The sequence below is a fragment of the Pseudonaja textilis genome, chromosome 2, assembly GCF_049901715.1.
Source record: "Pseudonaja textilis isolate UNSWEBS1 chromosome 2, rPseTex1.2, whole genome shotgun sequence".
Taxonomy (NCBI): Eukaryota; Metazoa; Chordata; class Lepidosauria; order Squamata; family Elapidae; genus Pseudonaja; species Pseudonaja textilis.
In genome coordinates this window covers 183091525-183104741 of record NC_141991.1, presented here as the reverse complement: position 1 = coordinate 183104741, position 13217 = coordinate 183091525, and the positions used below count along the sequence as shown (strand labels likewise).

Below are 13217 nucleotides of genomic sequence, written 5' to 3'. Positions count from 1 at the left end.
AACCAGGGAAGAATTCAGGGTCCCCTAAATTCCTCAGTGTTGGCTGTTTCATTTTGCAAAAGGTTACAGAATAAACAAGGAGTCAACTTTTCTAGATGTGATATTTGTGAAGGATAGGACGAGAAGCTGCAATAGGCACTGGTTAATAATACTCAGTGGCAACCTGCAGCTACTAGAGAGATTTTGCTCATCTTATCAAAATCTCATTTTACTTCTTTGAGGTATTTCCTGATCAGGAGTCTCTATAATTTGTCCTGGGGTCACCTTTTGTGACCTTCTGACAAGCAAAGTCAGTGGGGAAGCCAAATTCATTAACAACCGTGCTACTAACTTAACAACTGCAGTGGTTCACTTAACAATGGTGGCAAGAAAGTGGCAAAACTAATTAAACGTGTCGCTTAGCAACAGAATTTTGGATTCAGTTATGGTTGTAAGTCAAGGATGACCTGTATTCACTTGTGAAAATCAGGCCTCCATTTTGAAATTTGAACATATGGCTGGCAGCCCTCTTACCAAGAGAAGGCAGTTGCCAGAAAGCAACATCTGTATCATTGCTTTCCAAGCTGCTGAGCATTTCCTTCTCCTCTGGAAGGATCTTTCTTATTCTTCATTAGTCCTTTCATCTCTCTGAAAAAAATAAATTGCTGTTTTCTGTCTCCAGTGCAGCAGATTAAGAGTTGCTGACAACAGTACATTTTGTTCCTTGCCAAAATTATTTCCTTGCAGCCTTGTACGGACTATTATTCTGCCTATGTTCATGGCTGTGCAGTTTCCAAAACAATCTCTGAAAAATCATTTTCTTATCAGCCAATCAGGATCTTACATACTTCCAGGTATACTCCTTACATGCTGGTTTGCCTTCTTTCCTTTTTTCCCCCCATTCGTTTTTCCTCTTTCTCTCCTTCCCTTTTGTCTTCTGTTCAGTTATTTATATGTTGGCTTTGTGCCTTTTGAATTCACAAGGGGCTGTAAAATCCCAACTGATAGTAATTAATCTGCTGCTGTTCATCACTCATCTATTTTAAACTTTTGTTCTGTGTGCAGCTTAATTAATCAGAATACCCATTCATTCAGCATTTCATGGAAATGTGGAAAGCAGCTGCTTATTGGGAAAAAGAAAGAAAGCAACAGATCATGTGAACTGTGAACGATAATGCTGATAATGCTGAAAAATTATGAAACTATAATTCCCAAGGCATGTGAGGTCAACACTGAATTCAAAGGAAAAAAATTGCATACAATTCAAGACATTTTGAGTTATGATAAAAAAATTAACATTTATATAGGTTTTGTTTTGATATATGAAAACAATGAAAGTATGTTCACATTTAATTATTTAATATGTTATGAATTATTAGTGATCAGTTATTTAATTTGTTGTATGGGGCGGTTGACTATTTCTTCTTCTTTTTGACCATCTTGGACTTTCAGAGGTGATCTTGGATTAGACTGGCTATTGTAAGCATATTGTCTATGATTGTCTCAACAGGCAGCTTTTAAAAGTCCTATTGAAATACATACATACATACATACATATTTTTAAAAGGTAAATAAAATACCCATTTTATAAAATTCTCTCCAAAATTCATATTTTCCAAAATCTTGAACAAAAAAGCCCAGTTCAAATAACCAATGGCCATCTCTGCATCCAAAAAGATCCATGAAGCTTGCTTTTTTATGTGTCTCCAAATATTCCAATACATCCAACCCATTTCTAACAATGTACTTTAACTGTCTTTTAGGTATTGATCCTCATGAATAAATTCTTGAAAAATTGTTTTCATTCTGCCAGCTGGACTCATTATGAACAACTTGTAGTCATTATTTAATAATGATATTGTCCTATAGTTTCTTGTTAAAGTCAAATCTTGTCCCTCTTTAGGTATTAATGCTTTACTGGCCTCTTTCCAATTCTCTTTAATTTTTTCCTCCCTACAGGATAGAATTCATCTTGTTTTGTAAAGGTTGTAAAAGTTCATCCTCAAAATATTTATAATAAGAACCTGATAATCCATCTGGTCCAGGCGCCTTTCCCAGTTTAATCTTTTTTATAGCTTCAGGAACATACTTTATTGGGGGTTTTATAATATTTTTATTAAGTACTATATTAAACAGATAAGGCAAATACAAAAGCATAGTATAAAAATAAATAGGCAAAGAAAAAAAATACAGTCCCCACCCACCCCAAAAAACCCCAGAAAGACAAACAAAATATAAGAAACTTCTCCCTTCATTCCCAACAAATATATTCAGTATTAACAAGTTATTACTGTATCTTACAATACAACCAAATATCTCTTCTTCACCTACTTCACCCTATTTTTATAAACTCATTTCTAAATCTTCAGCTCTCCTTATTAATTAGCAAAGATCCAGTAAAATTTTTAAAAAATACCTAATGACCTAAGTATATAATTACCTTTTCCATTTAGTCTCAATTCCCCTCCTTCCTCTTTTAACAATTAAACATTGCCAAAAAAAGAATTAAAACTATTAAACATCTCCAGAAATGATACCAAAAGACACTTTAGACAGTTCCAAAATTAAAACTATCCTATCCAGATAACCATTAAGTAGTACCAGAAATAAAAACTTGTTATATAATCATAATCAGATGAACCAATTTTATATTTTTAGAAACTTTTTTATAGTTCTGTTCCTAATCTGTCTTTGTTACACTGTAATCTTCAATAAATTTGTTTCTTTATTTGTTTTCTCTAAAGAGATATCACTTCTTTTACATAAATTGGAATAATATTGATGAAATGCTTTGTGAATGGCTGCATTGTCCATTAATACAGTATCTCCTTTATTTTCTAGACACTTCCCAGATTTATATGCAAATCGTTGGAATCCGATTGTATTACCAAATTATATTTCAGTATGTTTTACAAAATTGTAGGAGATAACTCTTTGTTTCAGTAGATCACTACTACTGGAGATAGGAAAATCTAAACATTTTCAAAAATGCAGTGCAGAATATTCTTATTCAGGCCAGTGAGAATAAACATTATCATCGAATAAATATTGCAGAATGTTTGGACTTGCTGGCAAAAGCAGGGTTCTCCATCTGATGTAATGGTCATTCTTAATGTGACAAAAGAGGAAAATAATTAATTGCTTGATGGGGAAGCCATAACTATATGACTTGATTTCAGTTTCTTTTAACTACAGTTAACTCTGTTCCATCATTTGGAGTCTAGCCTACTGCATCCCATTCAAACCAAATACAGCCATCAAACAAGAGTAAGTTGTGCATCTCTGTTTTGGTCTAGGAATTTGAACAAAACTTCCTGTTGGAGCAGCTGAAATCTATTTAGATAGCTGCTTGTGCTTAAAAATTGGCATTATACTCCAACAGATATGTGACAGATTCCAATGCACTTCTTTAACAAGCCAAATGACATTCCTCCATGATGAGCCCAGGACCATGGAGGGCCTGTATTTTATAATGTATTTTATTTTGGAGGAAGAAACAATACATTGTTATACTTCAAGGTATTGAGTTATTAGCCAACAAATAAGCATGGACTACCCAACAAACTCAATGGCATTAAAGGAACAATGTTTATTCATTCATTAAATCAAGCATTAATAACATAGTCAAAGATCTCTTTCTTATTGTGCTTATTCTCATTCAACCTAAATGTTTAAAAATCCTACATTTTGAAAATGAATGGGCACATATGGCTAGACGCCTTGAAATTTATTAAATAAATTAAATAACTAGGAAAAAAATCCACTGCAGTCCCAAATGTGCTTTTTCAAGAGGCAACTGGACTAATACCTCTACGAGGTTAGAAACTTCATATATTTCCTAAAAGGCAAAGCACATAACCTACATTTAGTACTGTTATTAGCAAAAGAAAAGTAGTAATTTTGATCCAATTTGTCACTCTGAGAGCACTGCCAAAATCAATTTTAAAAAATTAATGCAGATTCTAGTGGTACACATCAAAACCATAAAGTATCTTGATTGCAGGGTGCCCATCCAGCCTGTTTGCTGGGGTTGCTACTTGATAACAAGTAATACCGAAGGGTGGATTCAAATGATAATCAGATAAGATTTATCATGCCTTTAAATCCATGTAATTATTTATTAAATTTAACCTGCTGTTCTTCAAAAGGTTGTTTGAAATAGTAAAACAAAAGTGCAAAATACAGGTCATCCTCAACTTACAACAATTCATTTAGTGAGCATTCAAAGTTACAACGGCACTGAAAAAAGTGACTGATGACCATTTTTCAGTTATCATCTTTGCAGCATCTCCATGATCATATGATCAAAATTCAGACACTTGGCAACTGGTTCATATTTATGAAAGTCGCAGTGTCACAAGGTCATATGATCACCTTTTGTAATCTTCTGACAAGCAAAGTCAATGGGGAAGCCAGATTCATTTAACAACCGGGTTACTAACTTATCCACTGTGGTGATTCACTTAATCCCTTTGGCAAGAAAGGTTGTAAGATGGGACAAAGCTCAATAAATGTCTCACTAAACAACAGAAATTTGGGACTCAATTATGGTCCATAAGTCGGAGGACTACTTGCATAAAACACACCAATAAAATGCATTTGAAATCCAGGTAAATAGACATATTAATGTATTTTAAATTCTGGATCCAGAGGAAGTTACTTGAACATGGTTCCCAGTGACATCAACAGGATTTACTATGAGATAAGAAACATGGAGGATACAACTTTACTTTGGATTCAACCTAGTCATTTTGCTTTTGTTTTTTTGCACAGAATCGGAATCAAACCAGATTTGTTTATTTATTTATTTTTGCATAATTATGGAACATGTTTTCTTTCACTTTTTCTTGGCTTTCCTTTCAGGTGGGAGATGGGAAAATGGAGCTCTTGCAGTCTCACCTGCGGTGTGGGGTTGCAAATCCGCGAGGTTTTCTGCACTCACCTCCTCTCAAGAGAGGCTAATGAGACAGTGACTTTGGAGGATAAGCTATGTCACAAACCCAAGCCCACGGGGGTACAAGCCTGCAACCGTTTTGATTGTCCTCCATCTTGGTACCTTCAAGAATGGCAACAGGTAAATTCCAGTTCCCAAAAGAAAAAAAACCCACCTGTATCTGCTATTAGTGGCTGGGAATGGGAGGGATACTAATCTTGGAATCATAAATTCCATTTATGCTTTGATTTGTTGCCCGCTGACCTCAGGTGAAACCCTATTTGGTTCTTTATGCTGATTTGAGGAAAAAACCCATCCAGCAAATTCCTATCTTACACCCACTTTTATCTACCGATTATTTTATCTAGAAATATTAGTGAGGCCCTTGAATTTGTTTGAAGAAAGTCTATCTAAAAGTCCTAAAGTTTTAATGTACCTGCAGGAGAGTTTTTGTCAGAATATCTTGCATCACAATATCTTGCTGCTTTCAACAGAAAGAGGAAAACAACATTGCACTACTGTATGCGTTCCACCCCTTTGGGAAGGTGCATGCTGTCAAATGCAATGCAATTGTCACAGACATACACACAACACACACAACACACACCCAAATACTACAGATCACTGGCTCATGTTAACGCTCCACAGGTTTAATGTTTTGGCTGTTCAAGTCTGTTGTTTTAATTAGAAACATTTTTTTAAATTAGAAAGCCAACTGTGTTTTCAGCCCTTATCTTATCTCTTTCCCTTTGTCTTCTTTCCAAAAGAAAGTGGCTATAGCATCTCTTTAACATAAAGTGGCCTAAAAGTGTTTGTATCATTATATCTTTTTCAGCCTTCGTTTTTTTGCTTTTATAATAAAACAAAGGCTGAAAGAGATGTAATGATACAAACACTTTTTGCAAAAGGGGCTTTATAAAACCCAGAATGCATCTTAAAAACCTGCCCCAGCACATCAAATAAAAATCCTTCCTTGTTTCAATCCCCTAATTGCTTTTATTAGTATTTCTATCCTAAGGCCAGCTATTCCACATGCTGTTTGAAGCAACCCATTAACTTTTATGAGATACCAATCAATTTGTGGAAGTGCATTGCTGCTCATGTTTCTCAGGCTTATAAGCTTCTGCTGCAAATGTTCTGCAGTGTTCACAGACATGCGGAGGTGGCATTGAGAGACGGGAAGTTCTTTGCAAGCAGCGCATGGCGGATGGAAGTTTTCTTGAACTTCCAGAAACTTTTTGTTCCACTTCACGGCCAGCTTTCCAACAGGCCTGCAAAAATAAGGATTGTCCCCCTGAATGGCTCCTCTCGGATTGGACACAGGTATGAAGTAGTGGTAGAAATAGAATCTGGATTATTATTATTTTTATTTCCTTTTCTTTGCACAACCTGAATTTTGCTTTTGATCATTTTGTTAAGGCAGTATTTCCCATTAAAGTCTTGTAATCTCTAGATTAGATTTATGCCAGTTATAAAGACAGCTGTTTATTGATAATTGAGGATATATATTTTTCTTATTATTATTATTTTTCTTATTATTGGATTTAGACTCTTTTGGGCTGACCCAATTATGCCAGGTAATATTACCGTATTACTAGTGAGGCTACAGGCTAATGAATCTGCAGAATATGCCACCTATGAAAAGCCCTGAGAGTCTTTCAGAATTTGAACTTCAGTTGGTAAATAGCAAATTTAAACAATTCCTCTGATCCACTGTCAAAAATTAAGCCATGAGGTATTTTGAAATTACTTCTGTATTGTAAAACTAGAGAAGACGAACAATAACAAACATTTTTTTTAAAGTTACACAGATTGCCACAATAGGGTTTTCATGCTAGCTTAAATTTAGTAGGATTGTTGAGTAAGTGAGATATTTCTGTTATCATTGATCTTTCAACTATGACCGCCCCTGATAAAATTCCAAGGAATATTTGCTGGAACATCATTAGAAATCCATGATCAATGTAAGAATATTAAATCTGGGGAAGGGATCTGCCAATCTGACTGAACATTGCTGAATTATAGGGCAAAATTATAAACATGCTTCAGAAGAATATTTCGACTTTCTAATAGTCTAGTATATTATTGCTATCTAATCCACATGACTTTTTAATGTGAATTAGATTCTGCTGACCTATGATCCTTAACTGAGAATGGCTTTTTCTCTTCTTCCTGTTCAGTTCTTTCCATTCCTCCTTCGTCCAAGAAGCAAGCAATTAATTTGGTTTTTGAAAATCATATTCATGCCAGGTTGGATGTGCTCAATGTAACAAGCCTAACTAATGACAGCCTGACAGCCCAGCCAAATAAATAGATTTATCTAGATAAATCTGTTGTTAGAACATTTAGCCTTTCTGAGTGTAATAGGCACCTGTCTATTCCTCAGGCAGTGTTCATTATTTTACTTTTAATCATTCAACCATTGCTTTTAATCATACATTGGAATCTATGCTACTCAAATTTTTAGATCACAAACTGTTTTCTTCCACACCTGGGAATATTTCATTTCTTTTTTCTTACATTCTAACTTCTGGGTTTATGACCCTCCTCTTCTAAATATTTATTTTATTTATTTAGATGTATATGGCCACCCAATTTGTGTGATCACAACTCAATAAAACCAAATGCAAACCCCAAATTGCATTTCAAACCAACAAATCAACAAAAACAAAGCATGCAATCAGGGCCCATCAACACAGAATCTACCTCCCAAAGACAGGCTCATTTATGGAAAATGCCTGGGGTGGGGGTGGGGGACAAACTTCTGAAGTTTTTCTAAACACTAGCAGGTTTGGGGGACAATCGATTTGCGGGGAATGGGTAGACGTCTTTCAAAAGGGCAGGTGCTGCAACTGAGAAGACACATATTCTAAGTCCCATCAGATGATGTTGCTTCGGGGAAGGGACTTGGAACATGTCATAGCATGTGGGATAGACAGATACTCCAATGAAGTAGAAAATTTGTAGCTCAGGATTGAAATGAGAGGTCCTCTGAGCTTGGTTGTTTTCTTGCAGATGTTTCATTACCCAAATTTGATAACATCATCAGTGCATTATTAGTGCACCAATGACACTATCTAGTTTGGGTAATGAAATGTCTGCAAGAAAACAACAAAGCTCAGAGAGCACCAAGGACCCCACACAAGTGGTCTGGCAAATAATCCAGTCCTGTGCCATATTGGGCTTCATAGTCATAACCAGCACCTTGAATAGCACCTGGTAGCTTATTATTTTATTTATTTTTATTTATTTATTTGATTCGTCAGTCGCTTACAAGAAAATATGCAGTATATATAAACATGAGTAAGAATATAGGAAATAGGTACGAATAAATGGGGACAACAGGACAGGGACAGTAGGCACCATGGTGCACTTATGCACGCCCCTTACAGGCCTCTTAGGAATGGGGTGAGGTCAATAGTGGTTAGTTTGAGATTAAAGGAGTGGGGCTTAGAGGATGTAACAACAGAGTCAGGTAGTGCATTCCAGGCATAGACCACTCTGTTGCTGAAGTCTTAATTTCTGCAATCGAGTTTGAAGCGGTTTACATTGAGTTTGTATCTGTTGTGTGATCTTGTATTGTTGTGGTTGAAGTTGAAGTAGTCATTGACTGATAGGAGAGTGTAGCAGATAATTTTGTGTGCTACGCTTAAGTCTAACCATAGGCGGCGTAGTTCAAGGTTGTCCAAGCCCAAAATCTCAAGCCTAGTGATATAGGGTATTCTGTTGCGAGCAGAAGAGTGTAGTACTCTTCTCGTGAAATACTTCTGGACTCGCTCAATTGTATTAATGTCTGATATGCAATGTGGATTCCAGACTGATGAGCTGTATTCGAGTATTGGTCTGGCAAAAGTTTTGTATGCTCTAGTTAGCAATTATACATTTCATGCATTTCATGCACTGTATGCCCATGTTTTTGTGACCTATAACCACTTGCACTGTGCATCATTTAAGGGCAGTCCCATGAAGAATGCATTGCAATAGGCCAGGGGTGTCAAACTGGTGGTCTGCAGGCCAGATGCGTCACGCACAGGCCACACCTGCCCCAGCTCCACTAATGGGAAAAACATCACGTGACAGCAACATGACACAGCGAGTTTGACACCCTTGCAATAGGCCATCTGGGAGTAACTAAGATGTATATCTTTTTTGATGCTTCAGCTGGCACAATTGGTTTATAAGCTGGAGTTCTGCAAAGGCCCTCCTAGCCACCACTGCTGCCACCTTGAGCAGGAGTTCTGAGTCCAGGGGAACCCTCTACATTTGCACTGTTTCTGACTGATCCAGAACGGTAATAGTGCAGACAATGTTGAGTGCCCCACAGTTATTTGAATCACTGGTGTATGAAGTGCTCCAGCTTTCAAATGCTGGCTCCAAGTTAAGGTCCTGGTTACCACCTTTAAAGCCCTATATAGCACAGGACCAAGATTGCACCTCCCTGGAGATATCAGCCGACGCTACTAAGTTAGATAGGGGGATGCCACCTGATGAGATCTCCAAGATCCTGTGGTGCAATGCAGCCCCTCCTTCCTGGGAATCCATACTACATTCCACCACGAATACACTCTCTTGGTGACATCTCAGCTGCTTGGAACAGCTCCCACCTGAGATCCTAGGAAATCCCTACCCTTTTAGCCTTCCAGAGGGCCATGAATATTTGGCTTATCCCCCACGCGTTGGGTTAGGATGGAGGTTGAGCCAGAGTTAACTCCAAGGTTAACAGGTAGTAACTAATTAACATTTCATCTTTCCTAAGCAGCTGTTGTTCTGTTTCCAGTGTTCTGTTAGCTGTGGAGAGGGAACCCAGACACGAAATGCCATTTGTAGGAAAATGCTAAATACTGGACTTTCTGCCATTGTAAACTCATCACTGTGCCCATCTCTGCCGCTCTCCTCCTTGGTCAGACCATGTGTGCTCATGACTTGCTCAAGTGAGTATAGAAGAAGATCTGGAAGGAAATTGGGAAGATTGGGACAAATTTCCTGGCCAAAGAAACTACATGAAGGCTAAAGAACTTAAAGGCAAAACATTTGGAAGAGCATAATTTAGCGAAGTATAACATAAGACTATAATTATTAACATTAATAGCAGGACAGTGCGAGAGTAATGTGCTTTATACATTCATTTAAATCAGGGGTACCCACTCTCTTTCAGTCAAATGGCTGCAGTCCAAAGCATAGATAGGGTCAGGTCAAGGAAGTAGATGAAAGCAGAACAGCACAAAAAATGTATATTTTAATTTAAATTTAAATATTAGAATTAATGTGGATATGCAGTGCAAAGTGCTTTGGAGTAGCCATTACTGGGGCTTCCTTAAATCAAACATGCATTTCTTTGGGATCAGAAGGCTACAGCACAAGCCTAGATAATGATGCAACCTTCTTAAAGAAGTACTTACAGGAGATTATTTGTTGATTAAATCTCTATTTTCTGTAAACTGTTCAGAAGTGAAATTTCACCTAGTTCCAAAAGAAAGATGTTTGTTTGGTTTACTGAGTTGGAAGCTGCATTTTATGGTCCATCTGCAGATGCCCATGTAAATCACATCCCAGACTCAAATTTTCTGTAGTAACTTCCCCATTAAATATCCTGTATTGATAGGGTATCATGCTACCTCCCCATAGGCATCACCCATCAGTGATATGAAGTCCATGCAGGAAACACACACATGGGCACAGCACAGAAGCATTAATGGAAAGGAAAAAGAACCCTTAAGTCTCCTTTAGTTTATTAGGTTGAATGTGCAAATGTGATGTGACACCATATCCTAATAATGTTGCTTACATTCCAGGATATCAGAGACCAGCTCACAAGCAACCCCCCTTAATACTGGCTCAAAAGAAAGTTTTCATCCAGACAAGAAAGCAAAAGAAGCTCCATTTTGTTGTTGGTGGATACGCCTACTTGTTGCCCAAGACTTCCATCATTCTTCGATGTCCTGTGAGACGATTCCGGAAACCAATGATCACGTGGGAGAAAGATGGCAAACGACTCATCAGCTCTGTTCACGTGACCATCGCGCCGTATGGATACATGAAGATCCATCGATTAAAGCCCTCCGATACCGGCATATATACCTGCACAGCGGGACCAGCTCAGGAGCATTTTGTGATTAAACTCATAGGAGGCCACAACAAATGTACCGCCACCTTGTCATCTGGGATAAAAGAAGACGAATCCTCAAGGAAGGTCAGTCTGAATGAAGCTTTGCAGGGCCAGGAGAAACATCAGACTAAAATTCTCTTCAACGGAAGCAAAACTGAAAAACGAGGACTTGTCTCTGATCCTAGCCACCAGTACGATGACATTGTCTCAAGGCTTCTGGAATACAGAGGCTGGCCCCGGGTTAGTGCGGAGCCCTGGGAAGCTCAGGACTCCACAGAAAGAAATATTTCTTCGGAGGAAGATCAGGGTCAGGACTACAACCTGCCTTTCACTATGGTCGCCAGTCAGGATCGTTTAGACGATATCTTAAAAAATTTGTCTCAACAGCCTGAGGAACTGAAGGATGTCTATAGCAAGCAACTTATCTCTCAGCTGGCCCATGAAATTTTCAAGAGCCACTTGGAGCATCAGGAATCTTTTTTCAAAACCCAGGGAAGCAGAGTCAGCTCTGCCTCAGTGGAATTTCCGTTCACTAAGCATTTCTCAGAGTTTAACAGATTACTGAGAACATCTTCCTCCGAAGCCCACTTGTCCACGTCTCTAGAACTCGTAAATGGTTCGCGTGGGCCGCACAAGAAACCTGCCATCTTGAAGAAGATCTCTGCGGCACAACATCTATCCGCATCTGAGGTTGTTACCCATTTGGGGCACACTGTGGTTCTAGCCAGTGGGACATTAAGTGTACTTCTTCATTGTGAGTCTGTTGGAAATCCAAGGCCAATCATTACCTGGGCGAAGAATGGAGAAGCTGTGCAGTACAACAAGAGGTAATAAAATGCTAATTTCATCTACACACACATATACATACAACTTTACTTTCATGCATTCTTTTTACATTGTCTAATGGCATTTTTTTTCAAAACACATTATTTCAACTGTCATACTAATGGATATATTAGAGATGATTCTATAGGAGCAGATAATTGATTGAATAAAACTCTTAGTTGTTTAAAATCTAGGACATTCATTCCTAATTTGAGGTCCTCCAGATATATTGGATTACAGTTTACAAAATCCCCAGCCCCCAATTGTTGAACATAATCATGGGGAAACTGTAAAAAAAAAACAGATTTAGTTCTACTCTGCTTTAGAAATGAGGCAGAACAGTAGACTGTTATAGTTCCGAGTGGAGGAAAAATACTATTTTGAATTTTTCCCTATGTACAAAACTAAAACCTACTATGTAGAATACTGGCACATAATGGAAAAGTTTCTAATTAAGCTGTCCCGTCCCTCATTTGCAATTTATAGAGAAGGTATTTTTTAAAAAATCAAGGAAGTGTTTTTGAAATATGTAAGGAAATTTATCCAGTTCTATCATTCTAGAAATATACCATTTTATTTAGTTGCAGGTTGTGTAGAGAGTTTCTGCTCTACAGTACAAGGATCTTTATAAAATTGGTTCATACTACCGTTTGCAGAAATGAAAGATAGATGGTTGCATTCTAAAAGGGACTGTTTTATAACAACTAACACACGTGTTGAAAATATTAGCAAATTGGAAGAATTACATGGCTCTAGGACAGCTTTTCTGACCTTTCTAACTATAGATTAAGGTTGCAAGCTACATCATACTCAGAAATTCTTTAAAGATTATTCAGGCAATGTCAGGCTAGAGCAGGGGTGTCAAACTCAATTTCATTGAGGGATGCATCAGGGCCGTGGTTGACCTCGGGGCCCCAGGGGGGCATGCCCGACTGGATGGGTGTGGCCGACTGGGTAGGTGGCTGACTGAGTGGACATGGCCAGGTTGACACCATTCCCCAAACTGCTGGCATGTTTCCAGAGGTGGGATTCTACGGTTCGGGTGAACCGGATGTTAATCTGGTTCGCTGAACCCACCCCTCCCCTCCCAGGAGTCTCCACACAGCCCATATTCTATGGAGGTAACTGCAGGATCTGTGCGGAGGCTCTGGGAGGGGGGGAAAACGGGGCTTCCGGAAGTCTGAAAATGGGCTTGTTTCCGGCTTCTGGAGGGCCTCCAGACCCCGGGGGAGGCAGTTTTTACCCTCCCAGAGGCCCAGGGGAAGCCTCCAGACTCTTGGAAGGGCGAAAACAGCCTCCCAGGGATGTGGAGGCCCACCGGAAGCCGGAAATAGGAAGTTCCAGTAGGCCATGCCCACCATGGCCACATCCACC

At 38.4% G+C, this 13217-nt stretch overlaps 1 protein-coding gene across 4 annotated transcripts in view; it reads left to right on the top strand.

Moving 5' to 3' along the window:
- The window catches only part of ADAMTSL1 (ADAMTS like 1), a 507559-nt gene that overhangs the window by 440828 nt on the left and 53514 nt on the right, over positions 1 to 13217 (top strand). For all 4 annotated transcript variants that reach the window (XM_087926578.1, XM_087926579.1, XM_087926577.1 and 1 more), the window contains 4 exons: positions 4843 to 5053; positions 6056 to 6235; positions 9690 to 9843; positions 10705 to 11845. In XM_087926578.1, the coding sequence (XP_087782704.1) occupies positions 4843 to 5053; positions 6056 to 6235; positions 9690 to 9843; positions 10705 to 11845 (1686 nt within the window). The remainder of the gene's footprint in view (positions 1 to 4842; positions 5054 to 6055; positions 6236 to 9689; positions 9844 to 10704; positions 11846 to 13217) is intronic.